At 38.8% G+C, this 24,186-nt stretch overlaps 1 protein-coding gene and 1 long non-coding RNA gene across 2 annotated transcripts in view; one reads left to right on the top strand and one right to left on the bottom strand.

Annotated features, from left to right (window-relative positions):
* rbks (ribokinase) overlaps positions 1-24,186 on the top strand; it is a 56,362-nt gene that overhangs the window by 22,204 nt on the left and 9,972 nt on the right. Inside the window, exons 4-8 of the mRNA XM_004559256.3 lie at positions 657-720; positions 1,035-1,097; positions 4,520-4,684; positions 10,776-10,867; positions 21,940-22,128. Coding sequence (XP_004559313.1) covers positions 657-720; positions 1,035-1,097; positions 4,520-4,684; positions 10,776-10,867; positions 21,940-22,128 — 573 coding nt within the window. The remainder of the gene's footprint in view (positions 1-656; positions 721-1,034; positions 1,098-4,519; positions 4,685-10,775; positions 10,868-21,939; positions 22,129-24,186) is intronic.
* Positions 3,259-6,889, bottom strand: LOC143414123 (uncharacterized). Its single transcript, XR_013094673.1, has 2 exons — positions 5,971-6,889; positions 3,259-5,155 (listed from the first exon to the last, which is right to left on the bottom strand). It is a non-coding gene; the product is annotated as an uncharacterized LOC143414123 (long non-coding RNA).

Raw genomic sequence — 24,186 nt, 5'->3', positions numbered from 1 at the left:
TGGCCTTTCAACCTGAGCACTAAAGCACCAAAGCCCCACCTCTGTCAGAACAAAGAGGCCCGATCGATAACAACCCAGTGCGGGAGGAGCTCTCCGGGCATGGGGAGAACCCAAAAATAGACACCCGGGCTTGTCAAAAACAGCCAAGATGGAAGGCCGCTCTTCAAAGAGAATGGGGCCAAGCAGCCAATACCATCCCAACCCATCATCACAGGCAGTTAGAAGTGCCCGCATTTTGGCACGTTTTTTGGAAAGCGTGGGTTCGAAGTAAGCGCCTCGGGGCAAGGTGGGGACCCCTTCCACAACCCAAAGTAGCTACAGATGTGGACATCCCAGAGCGGATCAGGGGAAGAGGGGCAGGAGGGAAAGAAAACGAAAGCGAGGTGGGCATGAAGAGGCGTGAAGGCGGGGTTATCGTGTCTTCAAGGCTTGGCGCAGCTGGTCGTGTGTTTGCGCGTGTGTGCGTTTGTTGACTTTTGTGTGTTCGTTTTTGCACATCTTCGGCGGCGGCACCATGCCAGTATGCTGGCAGGGCACACGAAAATCCAGCCCAACAGAGATTTGAGTATACCACTTTTCAAAAGTTGCCGCTAACCAAGTCTGACCCAGCTTGACACTCTCTTTGTTGTAATCGTTTTGCCTTCAATCTTTTCTAGGTTGGAAAAGACTTCTTTGGAGACAATTACATCCAGAATTTCAAGGACAACGGCGTCCACACAGGTAAGAAAGAGGGTTTTTCCACGTTGCGTGCCAAATTGGTTTCCATTTTCATGGTGCATTGCAATAAGTTCACATTCAGAGCCAACCTTTTTCAGTCTGCATTTTGCCAATTCTTTTCAAGGTTTTTTGGATACACTGGCAAGTTCTCCCTATTGTTAAATCATTTGGCTTTGTTAATACTGAAGCTACTGAAGTTCTGCTCTGAGTTCTGACAGTTGGTAGGGTTTCTATTTTAACATTTTACTTGCCAGAGGTATGTATGGTGAATATTCCATTTTGCAGGAACAAACAAATACTTTCATTCTCTATTGCAGAATTTGTGAAGCAGAGCTCTGATGCAGTCACAGGAGCTGCCTCCATCACTGTCGACGATGCAGGTAAATTCTACCGCTAACCTACAGCCTCGCTCACATGGCCTCCTCTATGTACAGCCTAGAGTGCATGGGGGCCTGTGAGTGCACTGTTTTTTTTAATACACACACAGGACAGCTCAGCCCACTGAGTCACTACTGCTATAACACCTGTTTATAGTCATAAAAACACTTGGACGAACACCAGCGTCAAGCCCTCCCGAGTATCCACCAGGAATGCAAAGATGTATCAGCTGATATCAAATGATAAAGGATGCCTTTTACCAATGTTCATGTGAGTTCAAATATTTTGCAATGAAGAGATGAAAAACTTTATATAGGGAAGATTTCTTTGTTTCCCTGGCACAAAAAGGGGATTAACCTGAACTAAAAAAAAGTTATTTTAAACTGTGGTGTCAGTTTTAGACTTGAATTTCACTACATATGCATCTGTGATGTCCACACAATAAGATGTATGGACAGTTGTGTGTTTAACTGTGAGCCTTTCCACATGGGGAGCAATTTCTGTTGAAAACGGTGAGGATATTAAAAACATCTATGAGAGGCGAGGTAGTAGGTGAGGCTGAAAGTGGCACTTTAGTGTTTAAAATGTCTATTAAATCAATATCATGCGTTTAGCTATTTAAGGATGTGATGAGTAATAAAAATATATTTTTTAAAAAACAACCGAATATCAGAGATTCAAAAAAATTTGAATTTGAATTTGAGATCACGTTTGTAACAGGTAACAAAACAAAACAAAAAAAACCCCCTCAAATTACAGTGTACTTAGAAATGATGCGAAATTAAATAACAATATCAAGGAAATGCCTTTAGTTTTAATGTAAATGGAGTGTTGTCTACATAAAATAAAAATAAAATATTTTATATGAAAATATAAAATAGTAATTTAATAATATATCATTTTTAATAATAATAATAATAATAATAATAATAATAATAATAGAGATTATGTTTTTCGGCTGATGCCGTGATGTCTGCCTTAGGCATCTCTGCTTAGACCGCTGTCCCCATTACACAGACAAGTGGTAGAAAATAGGTGGATGGATGAATATCATCATGATATCTTTGATCACTTAATTCAGTCATTTAAAAAAAAAAAAGCTTCAACATAATTTTTAGAGATTATAGCATACTTTAATATTATCACATGAAATTCTTTAGTTTGTGTTTCATCCTGTGAGATTTAAGTCATCATTGGTGATCTCCCAAACCCTACCCTCACGCTGTCCGAATGTGCATTTTTTTATTTTTTTTATTTTGAAAAAATATGTAGAAATTTGAGTTTTTAATATTAAAAATATTAAAAAAATTATTATTAATCAAAAGAAAATAAAAACATACATATAATACAAAACTATAATACAATTAATTATTTATTAAAGATTATAATTTAAAACAATTTTACCTCTTGACCATCACATCAGATGTGCTTTTGCACCAAAGTTTTTGCTTGTTACATGTTTTTTACTCGTAGATATTTTTTTTTTCAAGGAAATAACAGGTTCAGAATCCCTAAGGAAATTATGTTAACTTCATACTGTTGTTTGTTTCCATTTACACACAGCCTAAAAGACTCACGCTTAGGGACTTAATTATTTATTTTTCCAATTCCTTTGTTGTAGTTAACGCTAGTCCTCTCATTTATTCATGTTCAGTCTTTCTCTACCACCCCGGCTTTTTTACAGTCTCGCTGTTTTAAAATTGAATATGGATTAACCAAATGACTCGCATGGACTGTCTAAAATGCCTCAGTGGGGTTCCTAAAGTTCATAGACTTGGCCAAATGAAAAAATGGCCATTTCCGGTGCAAAGACAAACAATTTCCCTTTAACTTATTTTAGTTCCTAGAAATCCCATACATGGCACATCTCTATTGCTGCCGTCTGGTTCAGGGAACTGAGTATGGGTTTTGCGTCATTATATTAAATGACAAACTCTGTTCTGCTTTTGGATATTCCAATGAAGGGAACACTACAAGAAAGGGAACAGGGAATAAAATTTCACAAGTAAGAAGTTGTTTTACATTATTTTACAGTTACATGTTACACTAGCTAATACTTTCTTTGACTATCCTTACACTTTTACTGACAAGACATTGAGCTATATTACATAGACAGAATTATAATATTAATTTGTGAAAATTTTATTATAGAACTGATACTACTGAGATTCATGTTACTTTATTTGTTTCGGTAGATAGATTTGGTTTGCAGAGTTGAGTCATCTGTCCTTACATGCACAATTTTGAAAACACAGACAGAAATAAAATACAACACTCTGCCAAAAAATGAAATCATACAAGATGTACAAGCTAAGATTTGTTCCTCTGAATGATGTCTGCTGAAACAAAGTTATTTTTACACTGTGTTGTTCTACATTAAGCCTTTCCAGAAGGAAGAAACTGAAACTCACTCTAAAAAGAGTGTGAGCTGTCAAGTAAAATCAAACCAGCTAACTGCTGTAACTGTCTGGTATGTGGTGTCCAGCTGTCGCTCACCAATCAGCATAATTTGACTGAGTGAATTTCAGATTCAATTAAAAAAAGTGTGATAAAATCATGGACATAACCACTGTGAATTCTCCCACTGGTTTTAAACCTCAACATTAGTCTTTTACCCTTTGCCATGTTGGTTTTTGAGCCACGAATGACTATCTGTGGATGAGACAGTGGCCTCCTAAATTATTGGTTAGCATGTTTCATCCATAAACTGTGCAGGTGTAACAAACACATACATACCAACTATTTTGAACATAATAAAATTCACTAATTTCACACACTTTTATAGACAGCCTCAAGTGGCCATTAAAGCAACTGAAGTTTTTGTTAACTTAGTGTTAACTATCAGCTTTGGAAACTGCTGCTTGAAAGAAAAAATAGGGTCTTCATATGGAAGTCTACTCAAATATGTCAGAAACCTATTTCTCCTGTTTGCTAATGGTCTCACACTTTGCTTCAAAGTTCAGTTTGAACTGTTAAAATAAGTATTTAGATAAAACTTACATTTTAAATGTAACTGGATCTTATTTCAGGTGGTTGAAAAGTAATGAAAAAAATCTGTGAATTATTATCATTTTTAACTATGTAGAGAACAGTGCCTCCAAAGGAATACATGCATTAGGAAGCTCAGATACACCTGAGCAATGTGGTAGATGTTTTGATGCTTATTTCCAACTGATAGCAGCAACCAGGGCAGTATCTATATTTATATATTTGTCTTGAAATACACTCCAAAGCATCCTAGTCTCAGGGAGAAGTTCCTGCGGTGGAAAATCATTGCTGCTTAGAAAACAGAAATATTTCCTGTCTTTGTAGGCCAAAGTTTAAAAACTGAAATTTACATTTCATTCTTCTCATGTCATGGCATATTGATGATTTTGAAAATTCCAGTGGAGTCTCACATGTCTCTATGTTTGTTCACGGACAGGTGAGAATGCCATTGTAATTGTGGCCGGTGCCAACATGCTGCTGGGTGCAGAGGAGCTACAGGAAGCTCTCCCAGCCATCAGCCACACAAAAGTCCTGGTATGCCAGCTGGAGATCAGTCCACAGACGTCCCTGCAGGCGATGTGCATGGCTCGCGACAACAAAGGTGAGCCAGTATATCCTCCTCACATGTTTCTGAAGTCAGAAAGTAAATCATTTACCGAGCACCTTTTGCATGCTGAGATTTCAAAGATTTGGAAATCCTCAGTACACGTTTACTCAGTATGATGTATCCATACAGAACAAAGAGTAAACCTATACTAACACAATAGTCATAAAACCTCTCCCCAAAACAAAAAACAGAGGGTGTGGTTATTGTGGACTCATGTTGTTAGAATAGATCCTGGTAGTCCAAAGAAATATCAAAATGTCTGTGGAATCTTCTCAAACTACTTGTGCAATCCAATCCACTTCACAGAGGCCATCTGTGTGCTCGCTATGTTCCAAACCTTCATAATTTTGCCAAAAATATGACTATATAACCGCTTCTGTCCTAATCCTCATTCATGACCATGTTGAGCCTCTGGTCATACTTGGCTAAGCTGAGGTTTCACACAAGCCTCCTTTCATGCATTCACTGGAAAAAAAAAGATTGGAGAAAAAAAAAGGGAGAAAATTTAGTCAGGTAGTAATAATTAGTTGCTCTCATTGTTTATTATTAGAATCTGTTCCAGCTGCTGTGATTTTAAACAGACCGCAACCCAGAGGAAAAATTTCCTGGTTACAAAAGGAAGCTAAGATATTACAGAAATGGGCCCCACACGCATTTGAGTCTCAGAAGTAGCAAGCAGAGGCAGCGATGACATATATCTTCACTTTCTGTTGTTGTGTATAAAAATTAGTTGTAACTGAGAGCTTTCTAGTTACAGCCCTGCAGAGCTTTCAACAGTGTTAACCACTGAGCCACCGTGTCTTTCAGCAGGAAAATGCCAAAACATTATCCAGCAGCAGGGCTCCGTAGCAAGAGTCCAGTTGCATCCAGGCTTTTCAACAACTGAAAGGATTTAGAGCATTATGACCACAAAGACATGACAATTATTGAGCTTGACTTTAAAATTACATCGACTGGTTTCCCAAAGAGTGCCCCAAAAATGTAATAGCTGTTAAAGACTAAAAACTGCTGAATATGAAAATTGTCTGAATTTTTCAATTTTATGACTGCTGGGATAGGTTCTTAACCCCCCACCCGTGATGCAGAGAAGGTGGAGATATATGAATGCAGGAATGGATGGATGGAAATATAAGATTTAACTTGCTTGTTCCACAGCGATAGATGTCACTGACTCTACTTAGCATTCATGCTGATTTTATGACTGGTAGTCATTTGTGATAACGCTATATTCTATGACAAAAACATGGAAAAACAAAAATGGACCTCATATCATGACTCACCGGAAGATGTGTCTGTTATTTCTTCCCATTCCTCTCCCTTTCTGTCTGTGCTTTGGCTTGTTGTGGATAGTTAGACACTATCTGAAATCCCCTTCTCCTACACAATTATGATATCAGAACTGGGGAGGAAAGTATTGCGAGCAAAACCATTTGAATCTTTTCCACTAGTATTCAGCTCTGTCTATGATGACTTTTTGTCTCATTCTCAAGGGCTTTCTTTCAAAACAGAAACTTTTTTGCCTTCACATGTGGTTGAGAGGTAATAGTTTCAAAGGTTTCCCTTTCTTTAAGGGAACTCTAAAGCAACTGATTTATGAAGCTCAAGTAATTACCTCACAGCACAGTTGCATAATCTCGTTTTAAATGTGGTTTAATCAATCCTTTATGTACCTTTAGATCATCGCTTTGGCTTGATAATCTGTTGCACAATGTCTTCTTTGTAGGCTAGAAAAACACAGTAGAGACAGCTCAAATCCTTCCAAATCTGTCATGTGACTTTGCTGTTTGTATCCCACAATCTCTCCTTAGAAAGAGGCTTCCCACTGACTTTTATCACTTTAGCAAGTTGAGCATGAGAACTTGACAAAAGCATCTTTTCACCAGAGTCGCTGCTGCTTCCCCCAATCTACATTCACCATCGCATGCGCACACACATTTGTAGAGCAGGTTTCGTGCTGTCCGGCATCGACAAAAGCCCTATTTTAGGCCACCGCCCTCCCTCTCTCCCTCCCTCCCTCCACCTTTCTTTCATAACCAGGTTACCGAGCTAATCATCTTTAACAGCATCCTATTATTAGCAGCGGTCCGCGTCATTCGAGACGTCTGGGGAGCCTCTCGCTCCTGTCATCAGGGCCTGTCGTCCATAATCGCTCGCTGCAGGCTGCCAGAACGAACGAGTCGCAGCCATCGCCGTGTTGCAGATGGGATACCCAGATGGCCTTGCCGAGCGCCACCCTCCCTCCCTGAGCCCCCCTTCCTCGGTGCATGGACCGTACCACGGGATTAGGCTCAGCATGTGGCGCCAGAAGAGAGGCAAGGCGAGTGAAGATGCTTGGCATAGATGCCACCTCGACGTCGCCGTGCCGGAGCATTGCGTAAATGGAGTTCTCTGGAGAGACTGGGTGTTAATGGGTTTGGCAGCGGGGGTGAAGCGCCGCTCAAATTACGCAAATGTCACCATCAAGTGGAGCCACACATACAGTAGATGCCAGCTCTTAGAAACACTTGTTAAGATAACCTCAAAAGAAGATTTTCCTTTTATTTAAGGGGAAAATGTGTGTATATGTAATTTATTGCCACCTAACATTTAATATTGGGAAGTTAATGGCAATAAATTAGTTCTGAGAAGGGAGGAAATGGTGGGAGTAGTGTAGTTCCACTCGTGCTTTCTTCTTCCGTTTTCACCCGTCTTCCTCCCCCTCTTCCTTATCTGAGCAAGAAGCTGCTATTTTATTTCTCACCAGATGCAATTAGAGCCTCTTAAAGCCCTTTCACACACTTGCTGGTGACTCATTTCTTTTTGTGTGTGTGTGTTTCTGTGTGTGTGCGTGCGAGTGCATGCATGCATGTCAGAGTGTGTGAGTGATCTCTGTCTATTTTCTCTCTGCTTTTGTTTTCCCGTCCACCTTTCCCACTGTATTCTCAAACTGACTGAAGCGGCTCCAGCTGCTCTTTCAGCCGCCACATGTGCGACCAGACTTTGAACCTGCCAGCATAAAAACCCCACAGTCATGACACACACGCACACAGTTTTCTGCCAGACGTGACTCAGTGTGCACACATCCCAGTGTTACCACATCTGTCCCAGCAGCTGTGAGCATTTGTGCGTGTGTGTTTGTGTGATTTCACTAACACCTGGAGAGCAAAACAAAGCAACCTGAGACACAGACACTGGTTCATGTGACGTTTAGAGCTCAGTGCATCAGTGAGGCCAATTCCTTTATGCATCAGTATATTGGAAATGGCACTCAAGCTGCATATGGGGAAGCTTCCGTGCTTCAAATTGTGTATTGCATGTATACTAAATGAGGCCAAGGAGAAGACTTTGTGCTTTCTAGCTGTTCTGGCTACAAATAATAATATGATTACTGACAATAGCCTGAATAAGACAACAGCATGAGTAAGCCTGCTTGATTCAGTGATACTTTCTCCATTTATCCTGTTTACACGGCATACAGTGCAAGGTTAGCGCTTCACTTCATGTTGTGACTAAAAGCGGGCTGTTAATGCCGCTCAAGTTCTCCACATATGTTGTGACACTCACTCCAATTAACAGGATAATCAAGTTTTACATACCATAATTAGCAAAAGGTTTTGTGTTGCTGTGCCTAATTGCAGTCATTCGCTCAGTGTGCATGTGAGCTTCTGGGGAGCACTGAGAAAAAATGTGACAGGAGAAGGAGTGAGTTGTTAAAAAGAGTAGGAGGGATAAGAATTTAATGTGTTAGAATGTAAACAAGTAAGTTTAAATATGGAGGCTTTCAAGATGGTTTGTACAGTTTTGCAAAGAAAATGACATTTTTGAGGAACACCTTTTGGGTAAGAGAAGAGGCACATTAAAAGCTTTATTTCATTGGGTTAAAAATGAACACAATTTAAATTAAAACCATATACTGTATACAAAAGATGTTGGATATTGCTGCCCGTTGTTGTCAGCCATTGAGCATTTTCGTCACTGCCGTCGTGGAAGTAGCCATGTTCAACCCTGTTTTATCTTTTTTTCCTCTACACTGGATCAAGATTTACAAAATTAACAACATGTTGTATTTTATAAGACATGAAATTATTAATTGAGACCATAAAATGTTACTCAGATAATAAATCAGGTGGGAATTAGGACCATTCTTTCAAAGACTTTCAAACAATTGGGCTTTTTTTGCAACCACAGGAATCACCCCCTACTGGCCATTAGAATAAATGCAGGTTTAAGGCACATCCACGCTGCTTTTCAGACCTAGAAGCTTTTTTTTTTCCAAACTCACTGGTCTTCTATGAGTGCTGTGAATTCACACTGACCACTGTGAAAGCAACATTCAGCCCAAATGAGCTAAACTGTGGCTGGGCTTTTCAGAGCCACAAGTTATTTCCATCTTGTAAGGAGAATCTATGGTTAAAACACAAGTTCAGAATAAATTTCATGAATACATTTCTTTATACTGAACCATAAAATTTTGAACAGTGCAATTTTTTTTACCTTTTTACTTTGAAGCATGTGAGGTATGAACAAAAAGCTAGCTGGTTTAAAGTGACTGACCTCCCATTCAAGATCACCTTCTCTGGCTTGTCCAGGCAGCTTCCACACCATGGACCCTTTTTTTTTTACCATGGGCACAGAACTCTTGAACTCCTGTTTCAAATTTAGCCAAATTTCACTCGTGTGGAAAGCTAGTGGTGGGCTTAAAGAGTCCACAGATCCCAAGCCTGAAGGCACGGCATGAGAAGAGAAGAAACAGAACATTTTTCCTGGGCTTGTGCCCTGTGAATTCATCACCAGGGTTGGGACTGTCAACATGTGGTTCTACTGTAACATGAGGTGTCTGAAAAGAGATTTTCAGTTTGTTGTTAGGCATCACTTTTACATAATCCTTATATCAATAATAACCAAAAGAAATCTATTTAAAATTTTTCTGCTGACAGATGACAAGCTGCTTTCTATAACGCAAAATGGAGGTGCAAATCTCGCACTTAACTTGGATCCCAAATTCACGGAAGCTGAGGTGCAATTGAGTTGAGAGAGAGAGAGAGAAAAGAGGGGAGTCGCAAAGAGCCCGGTGTCTCTTATCTGTGACATGGCCTTGGCTCACATGGGCATATTTGCAGTACAGTATGAGTGAGTTGAAAAAGAGACGGAGACATTATTTCCACTTTTACTCGCGAGCAGCCCAGCATCCACCTCAAAGCGCCAGGTGGCCAAAGCCCTGCGCAAACCCACGCAGCTGCTCTCTTATGTGCCCACGCAAACACACACAGAAGCAGCAACTAGGCACACACTTTAGCACAACAGACTTTGATGTCACCAACGCTGAACATATATTTCCCTCAGACGCACACGCTTGCATGAGGCTTTATTTTGTACACAGAGATATCGGAATTAATCGCTTCGTCAAGCTGGGCTTATCCTCGCACATACACAGAAATCACGGTATTAGATGCATTAATGCTCCTCGCTCATGAATATGCATCAGACAGTGATGTGCAACACGTACAGAGGATTACTCCTGACAAAAACACTCTCGCTCTCTCCCTCGCTTGTGCTCCTTAACACACTCAAAGGGTCACAACTCATCTCACCCACACACTGACACACATATGTGGGGTTCAATGTATATCTCGTGCTGAATCCATTTCGTACATACATTGCTGGAACTGCAGTTAAGGGCGTAACATAAAATGCTACAGGATATAAGGTCTTTTCACTAGGGTTTCTTTTCTTTTTCGGGGAATGCTAATTTAATTGTTTAAAAGGTGTCTTTTTATAGAAGCTGATCCACTTGAGCTTTGCTTGCGAGAGCAATCCCCAGCGGTAGCCTGCTAGCCTTTGTTCCCATTGAAAGTTTAATTAAGGCATTGCCAGATCTTGGCAGTGAGGCTCAGAAATGGAAAAGAAACACCACACAATTGTAAAATGTGTCACAGAGGGACTTTATGAAAAGTCCTTCTGAAAGCAGGCTGACAGCTATAACAGGGTCTATTATGGAGAACAATTATATTTTTCTGCCTTGCTAATGATTGCATGTTATCCTGTAGATGTTGACGTTTGACACTGAGGTCAATAACATGGATCGCTGCATGGTTTCTTGTTGCAGTGAAGACAATATTCAACCCAGCGCCGGCCATTCCTGACTTGGATCCAGATTTCTACAGAGTCTCCGACGTGTTTTGCTGTAATGAGTCTGAGGTGATGAATCGCACACAAACACACACACACACAGCTCACAGTATTTATCACAGCATTTATGCTTCCTCACACAATAATTCTGCCTTCCTCACTCATCCACACACTCACGTCTGCAAGGCCAAGAGGAAGCTGAAACTAGTCATAAACAACAAAACAGAGCATACTGAATTGACCAGCTTTCTTTCCTTCTACTGCACATTTGCATTTGATAGTTTTTTTTTTCTTGGATTAAAATGAACTTTGGTGGCTGAGTATACATGCGCGTAGCCAAGATTGTACAGTTAGGACAATTATTTTACTCATCTATAAATGTTTTGGCATTTTTGAATTCTTGATAAACACAGATTTCTATCATATTTGGCTAAATTATACACCAATCAACAAAAGCTGGGTTTTTTGGGTTTTTTTTAAGTTGCCTTAACATTAACAGTTGGGAAAAATTGGGGCAGCACGATTCTTAGCATTGTTGCCTCACAGCAAGAAGGTCCTGGGTTTGAATCCACCAGCTGACACGGGTCTTTCTGTGTTGACTTTGAATGTTCTCCCCGTGTCTGCGTGGGTTCTCCCACAGTCCAAAGACATGCACTTGGTTATGTTAATTGGTTGATCTAAATTGCCCAAAAGTGCGAACCACTGTCTGTGTTAGCCCTCCGACAGACTCACCACCTCTCCAGGGTGTACCCGCCTCACGTCCTATGGCAGCTCTGGATGCGCTGGATGAACAGAAGAAAATGGATGGATGGATTTTAAGCATCCATTTTGCCCACTGTAACATTGATAATAGAGTAGATTATTTATAACTTTAGACTGTGTATAATAAGGATCTAGTCAATGGGTTCTACATTTTAAAGCTTCGGTGTTAGCATTTTATCCAAAGCCATGTTGATTATTTGGAACGAAAAGTGACTATGTTTGGTCAAAATGGTGGAGCATAAAGTGATAAATAACACTAATCCTAATTGGCTTGGTTAACAAATAAACCACTAGAATTTTCCTCAAAAACCCCCCAAAACAAACAAACAAACAACCAAAAAGTAGATCAAGTTCTTGAACAGTCTGTTAGTAGGCTACAATTAGCCATACAGCTAAAAGATAGACTATTTGTCACATGACTTTAAAAAAATGCTTGAAAAGGCACCAACAGCACAAATGTAGTTGAGAGGTTGTTGGTAGTTTAAGGTTTGGGGGATATTTTCTTGACAAACTTACTATCAGCATTGTTTAAATGCCACAGTCTACCTGAGCGTTTGACAAGGACTGTACTACAGAAACACCAGATTTCAATCCAACAGAGCACCTTTCAGATGTGATGGAACAGGAGATTCACATCATGGACATGCAGCTGAGAAAGCTGCAGAGAATATGTGAAGCTGTCATATAGTGTCAGTATGGATTAAAATCTGCAAAATGTTTCCAGCACCTTGTTGAATCTCTGGCAGTTCTGAAGGAAAATTGGGTTTGAGTTTGGTACTTGCGTACCTAGCAAAAGTAACTGGTGTATCTTGCTCCCTGAAATTTCTGTACATTTAACCTAAATCAAATTCATCTTAACTGAGACTCTAATTTATAAAATAAACATAATGCTTTATAAGATTTGAAATTAGTAAATGAGACTGTAAACCCATCAGAAAAGAGTTTACTGATGTGGGGTTATTTTCTCATAGACGTCTACTGGAGGAGTTGGACTCTGCTGACTATTAGAAGGAATGTTTTTATACCTGAAGGCTCTGTCCTTAAACTACGGTATGTAGTTTCAACAAAGCATCACTTTTACAAGCAGTCAGTCAGCTTATGATTGTCAACAGATGTCCAGTCCAGAAAGGAAAGAATGACAAGTTTGAGATGACGCCTTTCCACAGTGATTTACCTCCAAGGTCATGTCCCCTGCTGGCACATCAGTAACCTCACTCCAGCCATTGGCTGTACATGAATGCTCTCTGGTATGAAGAAACAGTTGATCTCCACCCTTTTACGGTAAAAACTCTGTCATGGCGGCTTGCGTCTTGAATGCCAGGTGATGACAGATGAGCGACAGGGGGCAGGGATAGATGGGAATGGTAATAAAAACAAGAGGGCAGATGTGCTCTATGGCTGAGTCAGTCACCCCCTCAGGGCTGAAGTCTATGTGAGTTTGGCTGGGAGCTGGTATTTGATGTGGTGATGCAAGGCGATGAAGCACTGTACCCAGGTGTGGGAACATGAAAGGGAGAGTTGAGGAAAGAGCTACATGTCTTCTCTCTTTTTTTCAGGTCATGGAGGTACGGTCATATTATATATTATGCAGTATGCAAAGGTGGAAAGAGGACTAAAATGTCCCACTAAGGGATAGAATCAAAGTTCAAAATCATTCAGAAAAATAAACAGCGCTGCTATAACTTGGCCCAAACTGAAGATTACTATTAAGTATTATGTTTTGGGCGGGGTTTAGTGAATATGGGCTAGTTTACATATGGCAGTTAATACCTGTTGGCTAGCTACATATAGATATAGGGGTCGAGGTTAATTCAATGATGAGAATGAAGGAGCAAGACACTGAAAAAAGGCCAAACTTTAGCTAAGAGAACATCTGAGATGATCCTGTCTCCAACACAGTATTAGTCACTACTATGTTGCTGTGTTTGTTGGATTACTTGCACTAGAAAAATCCTGAAAGTGAGTCTTGTCTGAAGCATTCAAACTTTGGTGTCCAGGACGTCTTGAGCCCATGGGCTGTCGTATACACCACAATTTTTTATAGCTTAAAGGCCTGCAAAACATGAATAGTGCTAATAAGAAGCTGGAAAGCCAAGAATGACAACTGAATAGGATTTTTGTGTGTGTGTGTGTGGGGGGGGGGGGGGGGGGGGGGGGGGCTTCTGTCTATTCAGCAAAACTAGAGAGCTGCCAGGACCCAGAAATAGATTTAATGCCAAGTATTTAGCAAGAAGATAAAGTTGTGCAACAAAAACGATAATGGAAAACAAAGCAGCCACTCCTGATATGCTAGTAGATATCAGATTCACAAGAAAAGAGACAAGCAACAGTGTTTTGCTTTATAATAAAAACACACTGAAATCTAGTTATCGACTCATCAGTCTTTGTAGTTTACACAACTTAAAATGTATCATTTATCATTGTTTTCATAGTGCTTTAAAAGTTAAAAACCACAAGTTCTTGTAACTCGGAGTTAATGAAAGTTGTAATAAGCTCTAGGAAGTAAATGTTGGGAGAGTTGTATTAGATAAATAGTGGTATTAGAACAATGACCCTGTCTGTGTTTAGACTGGTTGCCTTTGAGCCTCATTTTGTTGTTTTACTTTCAATAAAGTAGGCACAAACCTCAGATGAGGCTTCATTCAACAAGGAGATCTCGGTAACTTGAGAAGATTCACAAGTAACATTTAGTTTGCATTTTTTTCCACAGGATCAGTGCCTACTCATTAGCCCAGTGTAACCAAATGTTTTCAAACAGAAACCCAGTGATATTTACATTTGCTGTAGCCATGACCTGGGGTTGGCATTTAAGTCTTCTAAACTTTTCATTCTTCATGCCATGATTGGGAACTGTCTAAAAGGCTGTCTTTGTACTGACACTGGTATCAAATGGCTTCAAAAGTTGTAGACATAAGAGATTCATGCTTAATTAAGTTCAGTTAAACTGACAGCATGTAAAATGAAACAAAAATGACAACAAAAAATAGTTAGTTCAGCTTAATACCATAACTTGTTTTTCTTAAGGTTTGTTAACCCAACTAAGCAAACCAAACTGATTAAAAACTCATTTGACCTTTTTATTTTGTACTTTTTGCACATTGCGTGTTATCCTAAGAGCAGCTTTAGCTGTATACATGTTTTGTTACAAGATAATATAGCTCATTCTTTGATCGGAGTTGCTTTATAACTCCATGTCCTTAATTCACATTAAAATGCATCAGACATTTATTTGTGTTGTTTTCTAAAATTCTTCACTAGGGTTCAATTATTTTTTCCCACTGTAGATTTATTTAGGCTTATTTAGACTTCCTGTATCACAATAAAGCAATCAGTTACACTGCAACATTAAAATATAACTTAAAATAACATTCTTTCTTTTAGAGTTAGTGATTATTTTTTAGGATACATCACTGCAGTAACAGCAATTCTTCAACAACGCTAACAAAACGAACCACCTGGGGGGTTTAATGATAATATAATTACTTATAATAATACTTATTACTTATTATGAAAATTTACAATTCTCAGTTCATTTCTGGAGAGTCAAAGGATTTCACAAAGAAGAGTTTAGATTTATCTTTATTCTATATAGCCAAAAAAATAAAGCAAAACATTTCATAAATCAGGTTCTGAATTATATATGACCCATTTATGTATTTAAAAAAAAGCCAAAAAGTCGTGTATGTAACAGACTGCTGAAGTGAAGATTTATTATTAGTTCGTTTAAAATTTATTCTTTTTGTGTGTTTAAAGTAAAGAAATGACTATAATAGTTCCTGAGCTATTAGTTACTACTTGTTTTGTTTTTCTAAATTGTTTAAATATGTGAACGAGGCATTATGTTATTAAACATTCACTGATTATCAGATCAGTGCAAAAAGAACCCCAATATATATTTTGAATGTTTTTATTCCACTACTTTCAGAATTAAACCTGCTATAGAAGTAAAATGGCCAAAGATCCTTTGACTTTAGTGTTTCTCGTTCTTCTGATTTTATAGCATTCTTTCCTACTGTGGTTATAATATGCTGCCAATTTCAAGATTTTTTCTTTTTAGAAAAAACTTGAAATTGAACTACACACACTTATTTTAACTAGTGATAAATATGGTCAGTTTGGAGAAATAGTTTATGCGGTAAAACTGATGCTGTACAGCAAAAAGAAAAATCTAAATATATGAAATTACGCACATTTTTTTCACCTTTATGCCTGAACATATACTTTCTTGCAAATACACCCACCTTGTCAACAAATTTATCCTGCATATGCTTTAAAGAATAGGTGCTCACCGGGTGCGTGTGTGTGTGTGTGTGTGTGTGTGTGTGTGTGTGTGTGTGTGTGTGTGTGTGTGTGTGTGTGTGTGTGTGTGTGTGCATACTTACCATATACACCAACACACACACAGACGTAATTCAACTCTCTCATATCCTTGTGCGCAGAGGGAGGTAGATTGATTCCCTGCCCTGGTGTGAAGCTGATGACTAACAAAACGGCTCTTTTTCTCTTTTGGCATCCGACAGCACCGGGGTGGCTGCGGGCTCTAAAAGCACCCATATATTCTGTGGTTTATTTTTGAACTGTCCAAGGTCATTGTTAACTCTGACAGATCACAAAAGCAGTGGGGGCGGGTGGGGAGGTTTGGATCCTCAATCCCCTATTCAAAACCGCTATCAGGGACATCTTGACCCTGCCGTGCAAGGTTAGAGCTGACACACATTCTGTACGGGTGCATGTGCGTGTGTGGTCTCGCTGTAGCACGCTCAGGGGTAGGAGGGGCGAGTGAAAGGAGGCTTAAGGATGACAAAGTGCAGGTACTCTTTGATCCCCAGCCCACATAGTGTGCTGAAGTGCTTTATAGTGAGGGGAATTATCTTTGATGTCCACCTGAGGACCTCCTGAGCCAAATTTTACCTTTCAGATCTGACAGGGATCTCACACACAGTTTAATTGGAGCAGTGAACTGGTTTGTTTAGTGCTCAAGCATCACCTCTGTTTGGCAAACATGTTGTCCTAAAGCCAACCAGTGCATTTTGACCGCAACAAAAGTTGGAAATCTCAAACTTTAGAGCAAAACTTTTCCATTTAACACTTTCATTTCTTCTCAGTTTTGCTTGTTTGTTCTCAGGGGTTTAGGGCAGATTTGTTATGCCAGTGTTGCTGTAATTCATCTTTGCCATCTGAGTGCTCCGGCAGTGGAAAAAATTAACATGGAAGTTACAAAAACTGCAGTTCCTCTAAATGCCTTGCTCCAAGAGCGAGTCACATGCAAACATCCCCAACTTTACAGAACAGCCCGATATAAAAACAGATTTGGTCTTCATGAAGGGTTTCCTCTTTTATGACAACTGTAGTGTAGGTGAATTTACTATATAAGTCATCCATTTAGGCACTGATGAGACCTAATTAGCAGCTATAGGCTATTGGTTGTAGTCTTTGTGGAGTATTATTACTGTAGCTGTTTCACAAATGTTATTGGTTACTATGTTGTGCAAACCACCCAAGTCTGTGCTCCCAGTTTCCTGCAATGTACCCGTGCAGTTTATGGATGAAGCTCACTGGTAGCTAGTCATATCTAGCTTCAGCTTTGAGTGTCTGAATGCAGGAGAAAATTAAAGGGACATTTCAGCAGTTATAAGAGCTTTGTGTTGTTCATTAGTTATTATTTCATTTCCAATTTTAGTTTCAATTTGATTACATTTGGTATCCAGAGTAAGTATAGTTTTGGTTTTTATTTGTTTCAGCTTCAATTGTTGTAATTGTATGAATTTATTATGGGAAAGTCATTTTAATTTTAAAAATAAGATTATAAATGTTCTGAATAGGTATTACAGTACAAAAACCTGGTTTTTATAGACACTTGACTCACATCTCACACAAATAATAATATTTAATTTTAAATTATTTTAAATTATTATATATAATATTGTTTCAGTTACATTTTTAAGTAGTTTTATTTTATTTCAGTAAACTGCAGGATTTTTTTGTATGGTATTATTTGTTCTTTGTGCCTGTCATACAGCAATAACAGCAATAAACAAGTAAAGTCATAAATCCAGTAGTAAGACCAGTGTCTTATAACAATAAAGAAAAAAATAACTTCAGTTTTTAAAAAAAAAGCTGAAATATTAAGAGCATCCAAATAAAGTACTGCACGTTGCACAGACACCAAAAATGGTTAAAAAAAAACAACAAGAGATAATAATTATAATAACATCTTTATTTTTTTAATGAGTACAAAAGACCTCTCATGGTATTTTGTCATATCTCTATGGTCTGTGTTTATAACTGAAGCTGCTCTCAGAGTTGAACACTGAGTATTTTCCACAGCATCCTCCTCTGCAGAATTTCCACAGAAGACTTCAGCTCTGCTCCCAGGATCAGCTTTCATGATGAGCTTGTTGAGTTTGTTGGCATTGGCTGCCTTCACACTGCTCCCCCACTAAAATACGATTAGCGTCTAACTAGCGGTGCATTCTGTAGCAGACCAAACAAGACAAATGAGCAACAGAAGGGAAATATTTATAAATCAGCGTACAGTGCAAAAAGAAGTAGAAGAGAAAAGTCATATCAGTTTGATTAAATATACACAAATATTATGAACTACAAATTCCTTTGGGTGCTTTGCTTGGTGTACAGTAAGGAAGGAGGAAGTAGCTTTGGAATAAGTAATGTTGGGGCAGTGTTAGCTTTTCATTGTCACTGTGTGTGTTTATGTGTGTATGCAGCACACAGGAGATAAGACTATACTTAGATTCACATGTGTTTTTAACACTAAAGTGACAACTCTGGAGACTAAAACGAGCAAGAGGGTTAATTTATGGCCCCATTGTAGTTTACACAGGAGCATTTTTAATGGCTCTGTTTGTGTTTATTCATCATTTCCTTTATCTTCTAGTGTAATTATGGTTTTTCAATTATTTTTGTTAAAAGAAAGAATTAAAATTTACAAATAAAAATTGCATTTATTTACACAATCTGTAAGGCTAGCAGTTCTTTGTGTCAGTTTCCATATATGTGTATATTACCAAGCCCTCCAATCAATTAATAAATATTTGTCTATGTAAAGATGTGTAAACTCAGACTTTCAGCTTTAATTCTGAGGCTTTTAATTTAAAAATGTCTCTACTGTTCTATATAATGTATTACTGTTTTATATGTGTGTGTGTGTGTGTGTGTGTGTGTATGTGTATGTATATATATATATATATATATATATATGTGTGTGTGTGTGTATATATTTATATATATATATATATATATATATATATATATATATATATATATATATATATATATATATAAAAAACACCCAGCACGCCCCTGCGGGCGGTTTATCCTTCAAGCTCGGGTCCTCTACCAGAGGCCTGGGAGCTTGAGGGTCCTGCGCAGTATCTTAGCTGTTCCCAGGACTGCGCTCTTCTGGACAGAGATCTCCGATGTTGTTCCCGGGATCTGCTGGAGCCACTCGCCTAGCTTGGGAGTCACCGCACCTAGTGCTCCGATTACCATGGGGACCACCGTTACCTTCACCCTCCACATCCTCTCGAGCTCTTCTCTGAGCCCTTGGTATTTCTCCAGCTTCTCGTGTTCCTTCTTCCTGATATTGCTGTCATTCGGAACCGCTACATCGATCACTACGGCCGTCTTCTTCTGTTTGTCTACCACCACTATGTCCGGTTGGTTAGCCACCACCATTTTGTCCGTCTGTATCTGGAAGTCCCACAGGATCTTAGCTCGGTCATTCTCCACCACCCTTGGGGGCATCTCCCATTTTGAGATATATATATATATATATATATATATATATATATATATATATATATATATATATATATATATATATATATATATATATATATATATATGTGTGTGTGTATATATATATATATATATATATATATATATATATATATGTATATATATGTGTATAGTATATATATATATATATATATATATATATATACACACAGTGGGGCAAAAAAGTATTTAGTCAGCCACCGATTGTGCAAGTTCCCCCACTTAAAATGATGACAGAGGTCAGTAATTAGCACCAGAGGTACACTTCAACTGTGAGAGACAGAATGTGAAAAAAAATCCATGAATCCACATGGTAGGATTTGTAAAGAATTTATTCGTAAATTAGCGTGGAAAATAAGTATTTGGTCACCTCAAACAAGGAAAATCTCTGGCTCTCACAGACCTGTAATGTCTTCTGTAAGAAGCTTTTCTGTCCCCCACTCGTTACCTGTATGAATGGCACCTGTTTGAACTCATCATCTGTATAAAAGACACCTGTCCACAGCCTCAAACAGACTCCAAACTCCGCCATGGCCAAGACCAAAGAGCTTTCGAAGGACACCAGGAAAAGTATTGTAGACCTGCACCAGACTGGGAAGAGTGAATCTACAATAGGCAAGCAGCTTGGTGTGAAAAAATCAACTGTGGGAGCAATCATCAGAAAATGGAAGACATACAAGACCACTGATAATCTCCCTCGATCTGGGGCTCCACGCAAGATCTCATCCCGTGGGGTCAAAATGATCATGAGAACGGTGAGCAAAGATCCCAGAACCACACGGGGGGACCTGGTGAATGACCTGCAGAGAGCTGGGACCAAAGTAACAAAGGTCACCATCAGTAACACACTACAACAGCAGGGAATCAAATCCCGCAGTGCCAGACGTGTTCCGCTGCTGAAGCCAGTGCATGTCCAGGCCCGTCTGAAGTTTGCCAGAGAGCACATGGATGATACAGCAGAGGATTGGGAGAATGTCATGTGGTCAGATGAAACCAAAGTAGAACTTTTTGGTATAAACTCAACTCGTCGTGTTTGGAGGAAGAAGAATACTGAGTTGCATCCCAAGAACACCATACCTACTGTGAAGCATGGGGGTGGAAACATCATGCTATGGGGCTGTTTTTCTGCCAAGGGGACAGGACGACTGATCCGTGTTAAGGACAGAATGAATGGGGCCATGTATCGTGAGATTTTGAGCCAAAACCTCCTTCCATCAGTGAGAACTTTGAAGATGAAACGAGGCTGGGTCTTCCAACATGACAATGATCCAAAACACACCGCCCGGGCAACAAAGGAGTGGCTCCGTAAGAAGCATTTGAAAGTCCTGGAGTGGCCTAGCCAGTCTCCAGACCTCAACCCCATAGAAAATCTGTGGCGGGAGTTGAAAGTCCGTGTTGATCGGCGACAGCCCCAAAACATCACTGCTCTCGAGAAGATCTGCATGGAGGAATGGGCCAAAATACCAGCTACTGTGTGTGCAAACCTGGTAAAGACCTATAGTAAACGTTTGACCTCTGTTATTGCCAACAAAGGTTATGTTACAAAGTATTGAGTTGTATTTTTGTTATTGACCAAATACTTATTTTCCACCCTGATTTACGAATAAATTCTTTACAAATCCTACCATGTGGATTCATGGATTTTTTTTTTTCACATTCTGTCTCTCACAGTTGAAGTGTACCTCTGGTGCAAATTACTGACCTCTGTCATCATTTTAGGTGGGGGAACTTGCACAATCGGTGGCTGACTAAATACTTTTTTGCCCCACTGTATACTGTATATGCAGTATGTATGTAAAGCTGACTTGGATTGTAGTAAGGGCTTGCTAGTTGTACATTGTACATTGTTGTTTAACTATGCCATTACTTTAGAGCATGAATGTCATTTTCTTGTATTTTTGTGGAAAAATTGGTTTCTTTCACTGCACAGTGTATATTTTAACCTCCAGAGATAAATGCTGTAACTAATCTTGAAAGAACTGCTGTGGTTATCTGAGTTTCCTTGTTGTTTCTCAAACATCAGCTGTCGAGTCCTGCTCTGTCACTGTTTAGTCATTTTGGAGCCAGATGAAGCAGCATAGTCAGAGCATCTACTCTTTGAAAATGTTTGGCCTGCAGACTGCTGACGGATCCAGCAAATCCTTAACAGACTGAATGTGTTTTATGAGTCTGTCTGACCACAGTGTGTAATTAACTGCTGACTCAACTCCAGAGCTGTTAACACAGAGCAGTTAGCTTTAGCAAGTAAGAATAGACTACTAATTAGAGATCCTTGGACATAAATTGTTGTGATAATTGTGTTCATTAAAGAGACAAAACAAACATTTTCTTTAGAAAAAAGGCAGAAAATGAAGCTTTGATAACCACACAGTCTGTGGTACTGGGCTTGTGCCACAGGGAATTTCCATAATGCAGTTCCCAGTATCCCACCCCAGTCCTGGTTTTACTCTATCTTTAATTTTAATTCCTAACCTCTGATTAGCTTGGCTTCCTGACAAAGGAAAGAAAAATGCTGATTTAGAAGAAAATTGTTAAATAAACAGTGTCACCTCATGCTGTTATGCTTTGTTTTCCACTTTTAGGCAGAGCTGCTCACCGGTACCTCGGTAGCCAGTGTGGAAGAGGCACATCGGGCTGGTCAAAAGCTGTTGAAACGAGGCTGCGGGTCAGTTATTGTCACCTTGGGGCCCCAAGGGTGCGTGGTGCTCAAGGGAGGGGAGCCTACATTAAAACATGTTCCAGCTCCTGAGGTCACAGCAGTGGACACAACAGTAAGAATACCATATCCTTTCCAGTTGCCTATTTTCTATAAATTATCAAAACTTAAGAACCTAAAAAACTAACTTTGATGGCACCCTGACTCGAGTTCGGGGATAGATTCTCTGTCAGTCTAGAAACCCAATATATTTGGCCCACTCACCCATCTCACTTGAGTTGGGTGATATTTAAGGTTTTCATCAGTTCAATGCTGGTGATTGCCAGTATAGTCGCCCCTGTACCCTGCCACACTCGCTTGTTGTGAAAACCAATTTAAAATTACCCATTCAGGTTTATCTTTGCTTATAAATACAGCTAAACCAGCAAAAATCAGCAAAGCAGTGAAATGATTCAATCACATCAGTTAGTTAGTTAGTATGCAAATAAATGATTAGGGTTCAAAAATATCAAGAAGACTATTAAAACTGAAAAACAACTGCCTTAGAGAATGTGTTCAATAGTTGATTTTTTTTTCAGTTTCCCAGGTTTACTCCAGCCTTCCTCTGTTTTTTGTTTTGTGTGTGTGTGTGTGTGTTTGTATGTGTGTGTGTGTGTGTCTTGCTGCAATCTACTGAAATTAGTGCTGTAGCTCACTGTAGCTTTTAGTCCAAAATGAGAGGAACAAACCTCAAGAGAACAAACAAGAGAAGAAAGCAGATATATAGTGCAACTAATACTAACACAAACTACATCAAAAAGCGTTCTAGATGATCAATATCAGGTCTTGCTGTTAGTGTACATCATTGACAGATGAAGCATATATGATAGGTGTGTTACCTTCATCAACTCTGTTTTTGAGTGGGATCCGGTGAAACTAAGAAGCAAACTGACAGTTTTTCTTTGTGAATGTCTAAATGAAGTTTCTCAACAGCTCATGTTCCACTATATAACAGTATAAATAATAAAATATAATACAAAATATAAATATAGAATAGTTTTATAGTTTCCAAAGACACCAAAGAGATGCTGAGACTGGCCAATTTTCAGTTTGTGCAAAGTTTAGTGTTTTAGCTCTCCAAAATTAAAAAATAACAAAAATGAAAATTTATTCAAAGTATAAATAAACAAATACAAAATTCTTAACTAAACAAACAGTCAAACAGTAAAAAAATAGCAAGCTACAATATGAGTAAAAGTTGGAAAACTGTTGGCTAAAACCGTGGCTAGCTGTCAAAATTATTAGCATAACAGTTTGGATAAGTAGTCACAATTATAAGTTTAATATAATGCTAACCAAGTTAAAATAGGAAGTTAAAATAGTAAATAAACAATTATAACCAAAAAAATAACAATTGATTGAAAGTAGGGATAAAAAAATTGGAAATTAGAATACATTTTGATTGTTATTTTATTATAATGGAACAATTTCAGCGTACATAGAAGTCATTTGAAATTTGAAGATGCTCTGTGAGTAAGTCAAAATTTTCAAGATAACTTGAAATTTTAACTTGGATCAACGTGGCAATTTTTTTGCGTGTGGCAGAAACAAGCCATGGTTGCAATGGTTAAAATAGCTTGCAAAAATTATAAATAAAATTATGATGGGAAATAACACCATACAGAAGTATGGAAACAAACAAAAATACATAATATTTGCTTTTATATACATGGTATCCTTTAAAATATGCTATTTACTTTTATGTTGTACTGATCACTACCTCAGATCACTACCAATACCTACCTCACTAACCTCAGCTGTGTTTTTCCGGATATATTCTTTATTTCAGAAGTAGTGTTTGTTCTCAAGAGGCTCTTTCCATATTAACAAAAGAAAATATGTCAAATGGAAAATTATGCAATCAAGCCCACTTCTATCAGTAAGAAATATCATGTAATGTACATCAATAAGAGAGGGAAAAAACACCCCAGAAGTTCCTCACACTTTCTTCTGCACATGCATCATCAGTGAGTGAAGTCCTGCTTCTCTAACCTCCATCAAACTTACAGATGCTCTCTTACTCAACCAGAGCAGTTTAAGATAACCGGAGGATGTGGTGACCAGTGGCTGTTTCCTCTAACTGATTTCAATCTTTAAAGGATTGCTGCTTGAGTCATTTCACACCGGCCTCTGC

The sequence above is a fragment of the Maylandia zebra genome, linkage group LG19 (assembly GCF_041146795.1).
Source record: "Maylandia zebra isolate NMK-2024a linkage group LG19, Mzebra_GT3a, whole genome shotgun sequence".
Taxonomy (NCBI): Eukaryota; Metazoa; Chordata; class Actinopteri; order Cichliformes; family Cichlidae; genus Maylandia; species Maylandia zebra.
Note: the sequence above shows the minus strand (reverse complement) of the source record. Positions and strands in the feature narration are given on the sequence as shown.